Raw genomic sequence first — 18,138 nt, 5'->3', positions numbered from 1 at the left:
CAACCTGCGGCAGGATGAATACATTTACAGCCATAGAAAAGACCGGTGATTTATTGCCCAGAGAACTTGCATTTGCGTGTCACTGGGCTTCACGGGCAAGTCATTGGCACGGAGCCAGCGCGGCAAACCGCCATATAGTATCAGTGGATGGCAGGTTATACAAGAGGAATAGGCAATGTTAGTCCCACTACGACATGTGCACATCTTCGCAATTACGGATTTCGCTAAGATTACAGCTGATAAAAGATGGAGTATAATTGCTTTACTTTACCTAGGAGGCTAAGAAATAATCACAGTATTAATATTGCCTATCACTACACCGTCAAAAAAGATGGATGACGAAAATACAGACATTTTACCACTACTTCTTTGTGACATAGAGACACAGATTTTGCAGAGTAAAAATTTATCTTGTCAAACAGACATCGCATTGTCAAGTATTAATTACACTACACCTACTATTTCTTAACCAAAATATCTCCCATCAACTGGCAGTAACTTGCTTAGCGAATTGGGCAATGTGCCAAGTGAATATAACAATAGTTATGCTATGACACAGTTGATATAGAGACCTAGTATATGAGCCATGGAGCCAAATTGGAACCAAAGTAAAGGCACGTGGAACGATGATGTCAGGCAGAGTCATAGTGTGGGGGCCAAGCCCAACTCACTCAGAAATTCATTTCATAACTTAACTGTCCCATCTGACGCAATGCAAAAAAGGTAGGAAAAGCCATATTGGGCAATCAGGCTGCCTACTGAAAGATCCGTTTACTACTCTTGGTTACAACCGAGTAGTATGATAGTAGACTCGTGTGAATCAGAAACATCCCGTGTATTTTAGCCTAAGCTACTGGATTTATGCGACCGGCCAGGGAAGCGAATTATAAGACTTTGCCGTGGCAATGAGGAAACTACTTTCGAAGTAACAGACAAGAATTGACACTGCGGAACAGGTACTCAGGTGATGCCCTATGGTGCGGAGATTTGAAGTAAAAGAAACCCGGATTACAGGTGACTGACCATAATCGTAGCCAGCTACCAGTGTAACAGTTACATAACCAAAGGAATTTGGAGACCAACTCTTTTATCAAATGTTCGTTCTTTGTACGTGGAAATGCAAATGGATGTCAAAAACAATAAGGAAGTTCCTTGCGTTATGTGATATTCAGACAAACTACATTGTACTTACCAATCACTTGGGCCCAAAAGGCAAATAAATAGTGGATGAGCTGATAAAGCGTGGTACTAAGTACGCTGCCGGCAGCGTGTCTGTACTAGTGTATCCGTCATGGGAACGGAAGAAGGTTCCGAGTGATGACGTTTCAGCGATTTCACTGGCTCGCTGGCAGGACTTCCTCTTTTCTTGTGAGGAAAAAGTCCTAAAAAGAACAACATATGCCAATAATTGAAGTTCAACTTGTCCCACTTAACCTACATTAGGGGGCGATGACACAGAAGGACCAGGAGACGGTGCGGTATTATGAAGGACATGTGCGACTGTTGAACAGGAATAAAATTACAGAGCAGGAGCAATTCTAATTAGGTGAGTGATGGTAATGAGACGAGAGGCAGATGCCAGGTGATATTATGTTGCACAATGGCGGCCACTACGCTGGTCAACTGAGCCTACCATTAGAGGGCAGCAAAAATATAATAGGCAGCAATTAGCTGGCCTGGAGAGAAGATAGAGGAATGGCAATGGCAAGTGGGTGATCGAAGGAACTCGCTTCTCTTTATGCACCAATTACTACTGATCGTCATTAGGAAGTTGAAGTCCCATCTTGACGAGTGGTAAGCGTGAACACATGTCAGAGGTGATAAAGACAATGGCTGACAGGTACTTGTGAGCAACGAGCTATCACCAAACATTACACTAAGTGAAAGACACGAGCAAGTTTCCCCATCAAAAGCTTTTACACACTTGATTTATAGAATGTTAATTATCACAGTTTGGTTCTGTACCACCTGCTGCCAGAGTAATTCAAACAACAGCATTGCTCCTTAGTGGTAAGCACCACCAAATATAACCGCAAATAAGTGTTCATCAGGCTTTTAAGGCTAGTTCACACTATATCGTCATATGTCGGTCTTAATCACACATTATTTGAGTGATCATCTGTAATAAAATTGTTCACACTATCAAACCTATCTTCGTTTACTTTGAGCACATAGTCCGTGGTATTGCATTCTCATTATACAATTCGATCACAGAAATTATGAAACACCAGTCCCGCAACGAATGCCACAAAACAAAATATAGATAGAGCAATCCACGATGGCCAATCATCATCATCAAAGCGGTACGCATTGCATGGGCTGTTGTGGATGCTCAGCAAAACATTGGGAAAGTTTGACCGCTGCAAACATTTCTGACGAATACGCGTTACTTTGACGATGCTATCGATATGTTACGGGCGAACATAGTCGACGGAATAATCGCCGAAAGGACAACACCAACAAATGGTGATACAGTGTGAACCAGTCTTTCTGAGTTGAATACGCTAAATGTGACGCGTTTGAAGTTTTCACTTCATAGAATATGAATGAATGCATTCTAACTAGAATTTCATGTATGACTGATCAGAGTAAAACTACCATTTGTAAGGCTAAAGCGCGAACGGCAAAAATGAATGTATTTAACCAAACAGAGCTAAGTGACGAGCGAAAAATATAACAGAACTTAATAACTGCTTTTTGAGAGTTTTTTCAATCAGCAAACAACTGCTGACACAAATTAGTCTCGCCATCTCATCGCTCTTGGCATAAAGTGAACTTTAGTAGACAACAGACTGAACTTTCATGGGCAAACTTTGCACAAAACCACCAACAACGACATAATTGGTGCTGCTACGTAATAACAACAGTAGATTTTGATGAGATCAAAACTAGATAATGCGCTAGCACAACTAGAACATCAATAAAACGAAGATATTTCTGTAACGTTTGCATACAGGAAGTTACGTACCAGTAAGCTTGAGTTGTTTTCCATGAGGTTTGCTTTTAAACCTTGTTGCTTTGGTTTTGGTTAAGCATGTCTGATTGCTCTTTCTCTCCATTGTGGCTCGCTTGGGCGGCTGGAGTCTGTCCAATACATCTTCTTTAGAGTCTGCCATTGCTTTCATCTGCTCATCAACAGCTTCCCACTCGTATTGTCCTTGTAGAGGTGTCCCAGTGACGAAATTGAAATTATACTTCTCCCTGTCCTGCCTTATAATAGCTTCAAGCTGTTTGACAAGCTCTGCTCTCACTTGTGCGTGGTCTGGCTCGCCGAAGAGACAGCGCTTTGCTGCCGACGCAGCTCTGCACTCAGTCAAGACACTATATTCGCTGAGCATGTCTGGTACGTGAGAGAAAACTGTAAATTAGAGACGAGATAAATTTGCGCAAGACGTTTGACTACTCTTAAGGATATGCTAGTTGTACTAGCGTGCCAAGCCAAATATACGTAAACGGCCATGAAGCAAAAAATACCACTGCTATGATTGGTCATTGGGTACGATGGGCGCGGCCTAAAGATACTAAGCCAATCGCGACAACTAGTACGTGAGCAAGCAAAGCGTGACATACAGTCCGAGTGGGAAGGATCCGGGAGGAATTAATTGACTAGATAACCATGCACTAGTAATGAGATTTGGAAGCAGAAGTCATACGTATTAAGTGGCATATGGGGCTAGCAGATGGGATGAATAGTGTGTCTAGCCTACAATATGGTCGTTTTATTAGGAAGTGAATAAAAGGGTGGATTATATGGAATCTCTTTGTGTATCCGTTTGCACTTTCTACACAAATCTTACTGTAAGCCGAGCAAAACCAATTTTTTACTAATCGGTTTTCAGGACATCCATTAACAGAGGAAGCTGAATTAGGAATTTGTCTTTGGGGATGGGTAGAGAGTAACAACATCCGTCTTCTTTAGCCTGCCAATCATTTCCTAGATATGTATTCAACTGATTGTAAATAACCAACAAGCCTCAGGCAGTTGATGCCATATTTGGAATTTGCTCACAACAACAGGGCAGTGTTCGCCTACACAGTATTCTTTTGTACAAATCGCTGTGTTGAGACGTCATCTATCGTATGCTTTTCTCAACAAGGCTATTGTGGAAATATTCCTGGATTTTTTCTTATTGAACTTAAAGAGAATTTTGGTAAATTTTATCAAAAAGTGTCAGCGTTTTTCTATCATTTGCGATTGTTTTTGAAATGATCTGACTGCCAGGGTGTTTCAAAACTAGAATCGACAAAACTTGATTCGCAGTTAAAATGCTCAGATTGAAAATGATGTAACTATTTGCGAGGCAGCATGTCTCTCTCATCATTGATATCAGCTATCGCATTCAAGTTGCATGGTTACATCTCTCTAGTCTGTTGGTCTCTTAGCAACTATAGACATCATAAGTGCATTTCCGCTTGAATCTGAGTGATTTAACCGCGATCAAATTTTGTCGATTTCAATCTTGAAACCGGTCTTGGCAGTTAGATCACTTCAAACATCAAAAACAATCACAATGATAGAAAAGTATCCATGATTTTTGATGAAATCTAGTAATATTTGGTGCGGGTTCATCTTTGAAGCCTCAAACCATTTTTGAACCCCAATAAAAGTTTCTCTCCGCTCTTTCCAAAATCTTGGCGACGCTACTCGGCGAAAACACTGAACACAGTAAGAGAAAAGCCCTAGCCACAGCACTCCTTTTTAGCCCACGGAGACAACCTCTCTACTAGTTTATCAAGGAAGTAAGATTTAAAAAGTAGTGATTCACTAGGAAATTGGAAAATCCTCAAGTTGGGTAATTTTATTCCATGACTATTCATAGGACATATGTAGGCATGATCTTATCATTGTTGTACATAACATGACGACCAAAAAATCAAAACGTTTCCCATTGTCAAAATCAATAGAAAGTGTCTCTGAATACCCAACCATGCTATGGCGCCGTATCAAATGCCTCTGATAGCAACCTATGTCGGATTGCTGGCTCCGGCTAAAGAATAACATTCCCTACCCATCACGCCATCCGACTATCCATGTCAAGTGTCAGTTTTTTAGGAAATGCTAGGCAAGCACGGGCAAGTCCAGACAAGACTTGAGCATCAAGTACAAGACAGCCTGATGCACTGCATCTAGTTAAGCGGTGATGAGCAATAGCAGGTGATCCAGTGCAAAGCTATTTTACCAAATGCTGCAAATCCTTAGAAAGAAGTGCAATGAATTTAAGAACAAATGAACATTTATGGAAACAAGAATCTTGCCTTACAATCACCAAAATTATTAGAGTGAAAGAGACTTTCCATCAAACCCAACAGTAAGCCTTAAAAATTGCAAAACTTTATTTTGCAGTGGGCATTGGAATGGGAAGAGGAAGGATGATGTACCCATGAATGGTGAATAAGGAGTTTTCCCGTTCATACAGAACCCACCATACAGTGATATGAATGTAATGCCTGGTTAGGACCAATGTCTTATGTATGGCGCTCGAGGTGCTGCACGATCGCGCAAGACAGTGCTCTTGTGAAGTGCGCAGGAATTAGTTGCGTCATCCTGCGATTTCATAGCTACAGTGAAACATGGATAACTCGCCCTCGGATATAGCGAACACATGGTTAACTCGACTGGATTTGCTTGGTCCGTTCCCACGCAATGATAAATGGCTCTATATAACTTGAACTCAACACCGTTAATTCGAACTGTTTTTTGCCCAACGGCTACCGAAACGGTTGCTATCGCTTTAGAAAATCACTTTATTCCAAGCCATGGAGGTAAACCTCAACTTTTCGTAATTCATAAGCGTCGTTACTACCTCCATCGGCAAAATATTTTTGTCAACGACTGTTCTAAAGGTTTGGTGAAATTTGATTTATACTGTTATACGATGAATAGCACGGGCTAGCCGGGTCACGGGCGCAAGGATTTTCGCCACGCACATACAAAACAAAAACAGCATGTTGTTTTTGTTTTGTATTTGCGTGGCGAAACTCCTTGAGTGCGTGACCCGGCTAGCCCGTGATGAATAGTTTTCCGACGTGGATTCCGTGTTGAATCAACGTCGGAACGTTGAATGTTTAAAATGTTTTAAAAATTGTGGTAATTAAACGTATACGTTGTCTTAGCTAAAAAAACTATTCATCGTTTGACCTAAACACAGAATACGTGTGTACATTCAATAAGTATCCATTTAAAAAATGTTAGTGATATACAATGTACCGTAAAACCTCGTAAAACTTTTAATTGAACTGCCTCGGAGTGTTACTCTTAACGAATGCCAGGTAAAGTAAATTAATCTTTGCATAAACTTCAAGAAAAATCGGCAAAATTGATCGTGGGTAAAACGCTCAAAAGAAAAAGTTGTCTTTTCTTTTGAGCATTTCAGCAACGATCAAGTTTTGCCAATGTCAATCTAAAAAACGTCCTGGCAATAACATCACCTCAAACAACAAACCAATCTCAAGTGATAGAAAAATCTCTATACTTTTTGATAAAAACGTTTTAAACTTTACATTAGAAGCATTTAATTTGAAACAAGCCATTTGTGCTTTTGATTTATATTATAGTTTGTATATGTTCATGTATCTACTAATAAATAAGTAAATACATGGACTTGTGACAGTGCTCTGATAACTTGAACACTCTGATAATTCGAACACTTTTGCTCGGTCCCTTGAAGTTTGAGTTATCCGAGTTTCACTGTATTTGGTTCACATCAATCGCACTTGCATAAACTTGCAAAACAGGGCGCAGCGCTTTGCATGACATCGGTATGAACCAAGCATGAGATATAAATCTGTACTGTTGATAGAAGTAACTCATACGCCAGATTTAGGACTAGCTACCAAACTAGTGAATGGCGAAAGTTGTGTATACAATTAGTAATAGAATAATTTATATCGTAAAACGATATAGGTGGTAGGTCAGTGCCCTATAGACTGATTTCTGTACACAAATAGCAAGTCATGTGTGTCTCTGTTTTTAGTTTGTGACACGTTGCACAGGCCCTCACAAAATGGGTAGGATTTTTAATGCTTTGCACAGAGTTTCGCAGTGACGTTTCCTGTTAGAGATGAACATAGAAAAAGCTTAAACCATAACTGCCACGAACAACTTTTATCATATTTACTAGGTAAATCAGACATGCTGATTCCGATTTTGTAATCAAAATAAAGATTAGGCCACTAACTTTCAGAGTAATGAAGAACTTTTTATAGCGTTTTAATATCGGTCTCGAAAACAACACGATCGGCATAACAAGCTCCGCCCATAAATACGTGACGTAACCTAGCTTTTTAGGAACAGAAGTTACGTAGGGATGTTTAGACCGATTTAGAATAATAGAGATGGGTGTTTTAAAATCAATTAATATCTAAATTCAGCTTTAAAAATAATATCAGTCTTTTCTGAAAGGTAGATAAGCTATTTAGCATTGCATATTTAAAAAGCGCAATAACAACGCTAGCTCGTGATAAAACCGCGCTTTTTGAGCTCATTTTTCTCGGCGTCTAGCCCATTTAAACGTCATGTAACAAGCTGCGAGCAATTTTAAATAGTTTTATCCCTTTCATAAAAAACTGAAACTATTTTACAGGCTGGATTTAGATAGTAATGGGTTTTAAGACACCCATCTCTATTATTCTAAATCGGACTAAACATTCCCAACTTCCGTTTCTGAAAAAGCTAGGTTTCGTCACATATTTATGGGCGGAGCTTGTAATGCCGATTGTGTTGTTTTTGAAACGGATATTGAAACGCTTTAAAAAAGCCTAAATGACTTTGAAGGTTAGTGGACTAATCTTTATTTAGAGTACAAAATCGGAATCAGCGTGTCTGATTTACCTAGAAAATACGATAAAAGTTGTTCGTAACAGTTATGGTTTAAGTAGGCCTACATTTTATTAGAAAGTATCGGCATTCTTTCATCGTTAGCAATTGTTTTTGATGTTTGAGGTGGTCTGATTGCCAGGATGTTTATTGATTGAAATTGATAATACTTGATGGCGGTTAAAATGCTTAGAACTATAGACGTCATAATCGCACATACGCTTGATCTGCGCCTTTTAACCACGAACAAGTTTTGACGATTATAATCTTGAAACATGCTGGTAGTCATATCAAATTAAACATCAAAAACTATTGTAAATGATAGGAAAATACTGAAAAATTTTGCCCAAGTTCATCTGTCAGAATTCGCCATTTGATAGAGATGCCCCGATTCTGAATTAAAGTTCTTTAAAAAAAGATCAGCCAATACCGATTCAGATACTTGACACCCATAGCGGCACCGATACCGATACCAAAATTGGGGCACCTCTATTTGCCAGTCTAGCGGAGAATACTCTTCAGGAACATCATATGATGTAGTAGCAGCCAATGCTATAACGTATTTAAGTCCGTTTTTAAACTAAAACATTACGGTTTTTTTAAAAACTTGCTTTAAAGATTGTTCATAATAATGAACTTTGAAAGCGATACCAGCGACACAATAACTGTATCCGACTAATATCTTTTACTCAGTGATTTCTTGTTCAACTCAAGCTGATACTTTGGTATATAGGCTATGAAAAACATTTTAGCAGAAATGCTGAGGCCGATGGCATTAATTTCGCATTAATGTCGCTCCACCCAGAGCCGTATAGTTTCACAGTCGCGCGACTAACGAAAGCGTATATGGGCGCTCGCTCGTTTCCAAACAAACAGGCCGCGCCTACTAGTTTTATATAAGTTATAATGGACAGACTGCAACATTAATCAACAAAAATTACTCCCATTGGCAGTTGCTTTAAAATTGATTGTTGTATCATATACCATTTGAAAGAGGACAAATTTTCCTACAAAAAGCTACTAATAACTTTTTTGTAAAAACGTAAAGTAAATGCAAAAAAGAACAGTATTGAGAGCGAGGTATGAATATTCCATTAGAGATCAGCATGTCGTTTGGGTTTGTTTGGAAACAGGCGGTTTTGTTTCCAATTTTTGATCGCGAGACTTTGTAGAGCTATACGACTCTGACAGTACAGAGCTGTGTAACTTCAGAGTTTCGCGACTAACGGAAGCGTATATCGGAGCTCACACGGCTCCGAACAAACAAGCCTCGACTACTCTTTTTCATATGGAAGTTATAATGGAGAGGCCGCAACACTAACCAACAAAAAATACTCCCATTGGCAGTCACTCTGAAATTGATTGTTGTATTATACATCATTTGAAAGTGTACAAAATTCCCTACAAGAAGCTACAAATAATTTTTTTTTAAAGTAAAGTAAATGAAAAAAGTGATATGTTGAGAACGAGGTAAGACTAGTCTATTAGAGATCAGTATGTTGATCAGGTTTGTTTGGAAACAAGCAATTTTGTTTTCAGTTTTTGATGCAGGACTCTGTGAAGCTATACAACTCTGGCTTCACTGAAAGGAGAGTGCAAAATATAGGTGACATTAGCATCGCTTCACCCATAAAAGGGTCAAATTTATCTTCCTGAAACTCGGACAACCTAGTCAAAAAATACATTGCCACCTTCTATTTGAACGTCACCTCTAAGGACAACGCCGCTATAAGGAAAGGGGTGAAAAATACAGCGCCATGGCATTCAAATAGAGGTTTTACGATAACTAAAAATTAACATATTTCGATGCGATTTTTGATATATATATGTACAGTTGACCTTCTTTTGTTTTGACTAACACAGACTCAGCATGCCCGGACATTAAAAACGTCTGAATATTGAAAATTGAGTGCAGTACATTGAACAGCATATATTGTCTTGCATACATAGCCTACTTCTAATATAAAATAGTAAACACAATATAATATTAAAAGCAGTTAAAGTTACTGTACAACACCCACTAAGGGGCATGCATTGCTTGGGTCTGCTGTCGTGAAAGCCATGTATCAACCAATGTTGTCATTCCTAAGACAGACACAGACTCATCGGAAAATCGTCTACACCCTAAACGTTCTCAACAAAGTTGAAAAAGTCTACGGAAGTGAAGTCCGAAGAAGCTGTGATGACCGTGCTGATTTTGAGTTCCTTACATGCTTTTCTACCTAGTTTACAAGTGACTTGGGAAGAAGCTGGTACGACAGTATTAATTTTGAATTCCTTACATATATTTCTACTTAGCTTACAAAAGACATAGGAAACGTTATTCTATAAACAAAGAAATTGTGTTGCTAGTGAATCACGGCATCTAAATATGTTGCTTATCCAGACTTTCGGATATTGTCTGGATTTTTCTGAAAGATATCTACAAATTCTGATCTGCCCTATTGGGTAGTGCAAAGCCTGGTTCCCATATATGCCACAAGCACTGGTGGCAGGATCGCAAGGCTATCGGCAGTGAGTTGGGCACCTACACGCCTAGTACTGTCGGAAGTTTCCGGATGTAAAGTGTAAATGCAGGAGCTCAGCGCTGTTCAACTTTGGTAAGGAGCCTCAGGCACAACCTTTTCAAAATGCACTGTACAGGTGAAGTTGAGCATTTTTGAAACGGCATGGAGAGCGACCATTGTTATATGATCATTAGTGACACAACTTTATGTGAACGTAAGCCTCTGAACCTAGCGCCGCAAGTGTTTTGTTGCGTGGGATTACTACTGGAATCTCACAGCCGATATAGGAACCACAATCAAGCTACTGCCACTGAACCGGAGATGCTTAAAGTATATTCAACAAAGTAACAAAAATATTTGTGGGAGAAATGAGTCAAACAAGACTAAGCATTACTTCTGCTTGAGCATTTTCAAACAATAGAAACGTTCAAACTTGAACACCAACTTGACTAATTATTATTTTTGCTTATAAAACAAGGCAGGAAGCTTATACAATCGACCCAGCTGAAGTTCTGAAGTATACATCACTTTGTATTATTTAATAAAAAAAGATATAGCTGATATATTGCTACATCACCATAACATGCTCATAGACAGCATAAAACATAACTTTCTCCACAGATGAAAAATTAATGAAATATTTAACTGCAGACAATACAACAAATGTCCCAAAATGTTGCGACTAACAGTAAAATGTTTTATTACCTATGTTGTGCTATATTTAAGGAAAACATTCTTAATCTTTTTTGCTTTATCCTAAGGTTGAAAAAAGTACTAGATTTCTTACTATGTACAGTAGTTTAGTTTCTATATATATCTTTATTGGTTTTCATTGGTAAACCTGACCAATTTAGAGCATAATCCGAAGCTATGAAATTCCTTGGTTTAATTAAGTTGCTTTTAATCAAATGGCCATCTTATATCTAAAAACACAAACAATTTATGGTGCTTAAATAAATGGGAATAAGAAAACTACTTTTAGATAGTTGTTAAAATGTTTGCATCCCATTATGCTGTTTCGACATTTGTTTAGCGATGTAAACCATTTGCGAATATTTTTATCTAACAGATTCATTGTTACAGTTTGTTCAACTTAACAAAGATGGAGAACACAGAAAAATAAAAAGCCTTCAATATTTCTGAAAACAAGAAAATTTCATTAAAACTGAGAAAGATTGTACATGAAAAATATGATAAAATGAATGATGTCGAAACTTTGTTTAAAGAAATCAGAATGTTTAGACTAAATTATGTATAAAAACACAAATATATAAACTAGCGAAAGAATGGCTATGGTATAACAAAGGGAGTAAAATTTTGACTCGGTAGCTTCTCATATCATCCTTGAAAAGTAATACGATACTCTGACGATCTATACAGATCTTCACATTGATTATTATGTAGTGATAACGGAGAGCCTCAAAGAATCATGAACAAAGATGTAGTTATCACGACAAGTCTATACAGGTAGCTTGTACAAAGGTATAGATCGAATATGCCGGCGCTTGTTTCATCTCTAATTAGCTACTGTCGAACTTGCTTGCGCTCGACACCTCAGTCCCGCTTGCGTTTACGCACAGAGATGAAAGATGAGACCTTCCTTATATTTTGTTACCCTGCATGATGATTATTCTTAGGTTTATGATATTGAGTTAATTATAGCCGTGTAATTTATACTATGCATGAGAAGGACTGCCAGGCTTCGCAACCACAGGTCAACGTTTGCAGGTGTGTGTGAGAAATAATGGTGAGAACTCATGCTGGACGGCATGTATTTTGGAATATGCGCTGTACACTGGAAATCCTCACCGTTTTGGAGTATATGTATGGCATTGGATAACTTTCACTTAAAGATGAACGTACGAAATTATAGATTTTATCAGTAAATATCGGTATTTTTTATCATTTGCGAGTTGATGGTTGAAGTGATTTGACTGCCAGGATGTTTCAATATTTAAATCGACAAAACTTGATCGCCGTTAGAAGAAAAATACATGCGAAATGACATCACTTGTTGCTATCGTTGCTATAGTTAATATCAACCATTGCATTCAATTTGCAGCGTTACGCGTCTCTATTCTGTCAGTCTCTTTGCAACTATAGATGTCATAATCACACTTTCATCTGATATAAACTTTCATTGGATCTAAACGGCGTGTTAACGTTTAACGGCGTTAACGGCGATCAAGGTTGGTCGATTTTAATCTAGACACATCCTGGTGGTCAGATCACCTCAAAAATAAAAAACCACAAATGTCACAAATGATAGAAAAAAACCGATATTTTCTGATAAAGTCTACTAAAATTTTGTACATCTCATTTCAATTCAAACTAACAGGCCAAATGGTAAAGCTCGCAGCTTGAATTTTTATCATTTTAGATGATGTCACCTCAAATACTATTTAAAATACTCCATATTAGTCCAGTTCCGCTACTGACCTGACAATACAGCTCGTTAGTGCAATGGTTATAACATTTATCTAATCATTAGTAAATAAAACAGCCAGAAGCACTAAATCAAAATGAAGACTTCTGATTATCAAAGGCTCGATACATTTAGGAAGGATCAATGCAACTTTAGCAATTTAGCTTTGCAATTAGCAAAGCTTTTAATAGATATTCACACGCCAACAAGCAGAAATATCTGCTTGAGAGTTGTGATGACAAGCTCACAGCTGATTAACCCCCCTCACTCACCTAACAAAACACTTATAAAATTGATGCAGGAGTTCGATCTAGCTAAGCAAATGGTAGGTGAGTACTTGTGTAAAGTGGCAACTGAAGTTTTGATGTTGGTAATGATTTTGTCAGCAGTTTGCTTTTCCTGATGCAAGAATCATGCAAAACTTGGCAATAGTAAGGCTACAAAGCTAGTCAATGCCATACAAATGAATGCTGCTTGAAAAACTACATTAAAGGTTGACTTGCAACAAAATTTACATTACAGTTATTTGGTATCAAAAGATTCACCATGTCTTACTCTGTTGTGTTGTAGGTGCCAAATATGTGGAAATGTGATTACAAGCTCTTAAAAGCTCAAAAACGAAAAGCCGCCGTAGATTGGAATCTCCTTATTTCTCTGACGTATTTATAACAGTTTGGTTATTGTCTTGTCCCGTGATGTTCTCACGTGAATTGAAAGGCCAATAAAAAGCTCAATATAAAACTTATCACAGTACTAGTTTATGACAAACACTTCGGGTTTTACCGAAGACCCCGTATCAAATATAGATGCTCGCTACTTTACAGTTTTGTTTCGGTTTGGTCTAATCGGCAAGTCGTAATCTGATCATGTGACCCAATACTTCGCAAATAATTTTTGCAGCACTTTTCGATTATCACAAATGACCAACAGGCTCGTCATGGTTATCAGACAATGATATGTACTCCTTCAAGATAAGGCTAAAAAATTAAACGAATTTTTCCGGTAAGTTATAAGATATCACTGCTAAAAGTGACAGCATTACAATGATGATAAAACAGACGCGTAAGAACAATAGACATGGTTTTATTGAATGCGTGAAGTATATTTGTAAAAATATTTCGACGAATAAGGTTGCATGAAAGTGTAAACAGGAACCATCTACCACAGCAACGTCACATTTGAGCCGTTTTGGAAAGAGAATCCAAACTACGGCGGTCTCATGTGGCTGCGATTAACTGTTCGTTTTTTAGCTTTTAAGAGCTTTTAATCACATTCCCATATATTTTGCACCTACAACACAACAGAGTAAGACATGGTGAATCTTTTGATATCAAATAACTGTAATGTGAATTTTGCTGCGAGTCAACCTTTAATCACAAATCAAAAATAGATTTTATTAACTTCGTTATTTACCCCGAACAATCTTTTGTATAAAACATTAAAAACATGAAACATTCTCATGAATTATTATGTGAGCGTGTGTGAGCCAATCCCTTGAAGATAGAACATGTATTTTTAGCTTACTGCAAGCAGAGGCTATGTAGGTTTTTAAGAACATTATTAAACCTATTAAGAACATAGAACTATTAATTATACTATTTAACTATTAAGTATGGTTAATAGGTCCATGTGTTACAAAAACAATGGCTCTGATCTTGCCTGGACATGTCTGAGTTTAGTGGCAAGGGAACCTCAATGACTGGGAGACACAGTAACAGAGAAAATTTAAGATTGGACGTCATTCCTGTCACCAAGGGTTGCCTTTTTTGGGAATTCAACCCCAACTTGTTGTTTGAAGGTCAGGCAATGAATTATTACATAGTGCCAAAAATATAAAAATAATGTAAAACAGTATTTTATTGTCTACATCTTTTCAATAAAAATATTTCAGTAAGATAATAAAAAAATTGGATATTGAGTAGAATATTGTGTTATCTTTGCTCCCATATGGTAGCAGTCGATTTGTTGAGCTTTAAGTGCAAATCGTTTGCTTATGAGAAATTATGAACTTATTTTTGGCATTAATTGCTTTTCAATAGCCATTCATAAGATGCCTGAACATTTGCCAGAATTTATTACCCGTTGCTGGCAACAAGTAAGGTTAAACAAACTCGATAAAACCTATGTATGTGCAGAATGATCCAGATAGTCTGGGTACTGCCAGTTTCTTTATTACCCCTTTATCTATCAAATAATTTTTTTACCGGGACTAAATTACACATTCAGTAAAACCTAATACTTGACAAGGCCGAGTATAAATTGTCATAACTTTTGAACCTTATGGTTTATATAAAATATTTTAATACCAAACTAATCAGCATAAAATTTTACATCAGCTGATGCCATTAAAATGTCACAAATGTGTTGCAGCATGAGCTCGGACACTTTTTCGGCTATTCTTGCTACAACTGCGTTGGAGTAGGACGATTTCTCAATATTATTACAGTTTACAGCATTATTATTACAGCTAAAAGTAAGATAATCACTCTGAGTAATAATATTGTTTAATAAAAATCACCCAAACTCCATTGATCTAAATTTAAAAGAAACCGCAGTAGCTGGAATACTTCTGACACGACTGGTCATTACTAAAAAAAAATCGCGATAAAAAATTAAGTTTTTGCAAAGCGAAACTATGCTCGGGATAGGTTGTAAACTTGTTTTCTATTGGCTCAACGCATGCAAATAATTGTTCCTTTCAAGAGTTAAAAGAAGAGTTGAACAGTATTTTCCTGGGCGATCATTAATCTGTTATTAAATGCTGTGGTCGCAACAAGGGACCAAAATGTATTTTTGACAAACCCAAATGCTGCCAGTACCAGCTTCAAAAGTACAAGAGTTGTGATTGGAACATTTGATGTCTATGTAAATGGAATTTCTGAATGTGGCGTAGGTGACCATGACATTGTTAATAAAATGAACTAGAATACCATCCGGAAGTTAAATTTTCTAATGTACAGCCTGACTCCTTCCGATCGACTTTTTTGAACAAAAATCTTTAGCTGTTGTCGCTTTCACACGCTACTATCTTCTTCAAATGCTGCCTTCCTTCATATGTAAGGTGACCTTACACTAAATTTCAGTGGAGTAAATCGGAAGGTAATCGGACTGCCAGTATATTTCAAGACTAAAATCGATAAAACTTGATCGCGGTTAAAATGATCAAAAGAAAAATATTTGCGAAATGATGCCACTAGTTGTTATCGTTGCGATAGCTGACATGCACTATTGCATTTGAGTTGCAGCGTTACGTGTCTCTATTCTGTCAGCCTCTTTACAACTATAGACGCCATAATCGCACTTTCACTTGATCTGAGCATTTGAAACGGGATTAAGTTTTGTCAATTTTAATCTTGAAACATCCTGGCAGTCTGAAAGACCACCTCAAACATCAAAAACAATCGCAAATGATGTAAACATACTGAAACTTCCAGATAAAATTTACTAAAATTCTGTGGAAGTTCATCTTTTAGCATCCTGGATTATTAATGGTTTATTAATGACCTATATCCAAAGGAAGCCTCACGATGTTATGACTTTTTCTATTCAATTATTTTAAAAAACTCTGACTGATGGCAAACCAGTGCAGTCCAGTTCAGTATGAGAGCTTAGCTGATCTCTCTGTTGTTTGAAAGAGTTGACATGGTATGTGATAAATTGCAGTGAAGCCTAAATATAGAAAACGAGGGCCTTGTACTAGCAAAACAAATCAACACTTGGATATAGTCCAAGTTTGGTCAGAAAGCTCCCTGGCATCTCAGCACCTGGGCATTTCACTGCCAAAAGGTTATAAGCTGGTGGTTTTATCAACAATTACCGAAAAGCATTAATTCAAAGAGGGAGTGGCTACAAAGTTCAACAGAATATCATGACCCATTTACTGAATAGAAATTAATGGCTATACTGCAGTGAAGATGGTTGGCTGTTAGGAATTTGATAGCAAAGAAAACACCGAGGCACAACAACCTTATAGCATTCTGTATTCCTTTGGTAACTTATGCTGTAAGTGATATGCATGTTTTCATAACGAATTTTGTAAAAAAAGAATTATAGTCTCCATCTTTGTATTCACTTGGGTATATATTGATGAATTATTATATTATTATATATATTGATGAATTATTTGAAAAGCATATCATCTTTCGACATGCACCAACTCAGGGAAAATAATTAGCGTTACATTCTCATAATAGTGGAGTTACGACATCCTGGAAAGATATTAAATTAATGGTGATGCCGTACCAAATGACCCTTACTATCTAGTCCATAGCTTTATAACCCTATATGATACAAGTAGCCTTGATACAAGTGTATGTGATACAAGCAGACTTGATTCAAGTGTATATGATACAAGTAAGCGTGACAAAAGTGTATATGATACAAGTAGACTTGATACAAGTGTATGTGATACAAGTGTATGTGATGCAAGTGTATGCGATGCAAGTGTACATAATACAAGCGTACATGATACATGAATACTTAATACAAGCATACATGATACAAGTGTATATAATATAATCACGCATAATACAAACATACACGATACAGTGTACATAATGTACATGATACAAATATATGAAATCTGAGAAGGCATTTATAGCAAAATGAGGTTGGTGATTGCTTGGAATGTTTTTACATAGGTTCATAGGCTACATGTCCACTTTACTAGTACCAATCATTCTTTTTGGCTCAAATCATGTTGAAACCTTTTTGAATAGTATAATGAATACCACAGCAATTTTCTATCAATTTATTACAGCCAGGATAAATTTTAGCTTTAGCTTTGCCCAAAAAGGCACGTGGTATTTAGTTAGTGTTTTGTTATGCTGTAGGGGGCGATATAGTATGTACATTAGATATGGTAATTACTGGTACCCATTGGATGAAGCATTGCTGAATGGTGACAGCTGACATAGAAGAATGGATGTTTAAAGGTGCTGAGGCTAAATGCTTCTTGAAGAGATGTCTATTATATGAAGACATTATGGAAGGTGTTTGACTACCGGAAGATGTTCATTCTATCGAAAGCAACAATCAGAAATCAGTTATCCGAACAAACGATAGAAAATTGTTGTTTTAAAATCGGTAATTTTTGTTTCTGCGTGTAATATAAGTAAAGTTCGTTTATGTCACTTGTTCATGAATGTATATTTGCAGCATTGGATAGATTATCATTATATAACTTATAAATTTGCAGATTTATAGCCTATTTGATAGCATCATTGCAGTAACAGATCTTACATTTGATTGACTAGCGTAACTCCTCTCCTATCGCACATATAAAGCTAGTTTTGGCTGCAAACTATAGCAAAAATATCAATGAGTGCAATGAAGTTTTATGCAACATTGTTAAATATAGATATAAAATGCAAATATGTCTTCAAATTTAG

The 18,138-nt window shown here is 37.1% G+C and overlaps 1 protein-coding gene across 1 annotated transcript in view; it reads right to left on the bottom strand.

The window, feature by feature from the left end:
- Positions 1-18,138, bottom strand: part of LOC137408210 (uncharacterized) — a 37,754-nt gene that overhangs the window by 1,774 nt on the left and 17,842 nt on the right. The window contains exons 2-3 of the mRNA XM_068094621.1: positions 2,969-3,358; positions 1,193-1,382 (exon numbers count right to left, since the gene is read on the bottom strand). Coding sequence (XP_067950722.1) covers positions 1,249-1,382; positions 2,969-3,338 — 504 coding nt within the window. The 5' untranslated portion in view covers positions 3,339-3,358 and the 3' untranslated portion in view covers positions 1,193-1,248. The remainder of the gene's footprint in view (positions 1-1,192; positions 1,383-2,968; positions 3,359-18,138) is intronic.

Source organism: Watersipora subatra, chromosome 11, assembly GCF_963576615.1.
Source record: "Watersipora subatra chromosome 11, tzWatSuba1.1, whole genome shotgun sequence".
Taxonomy (NCBI): Eukaryota; Metazoa; Bryozoa; class Gymnolaemata; order Cheilostomatida; family Watersiporidae; genus Watersipora; species Watersipora subatra.
Note: the sequence above shows the minus strand (reverse complement) of the source record. Positions and strands in the feature narration are given on the sequence as shown.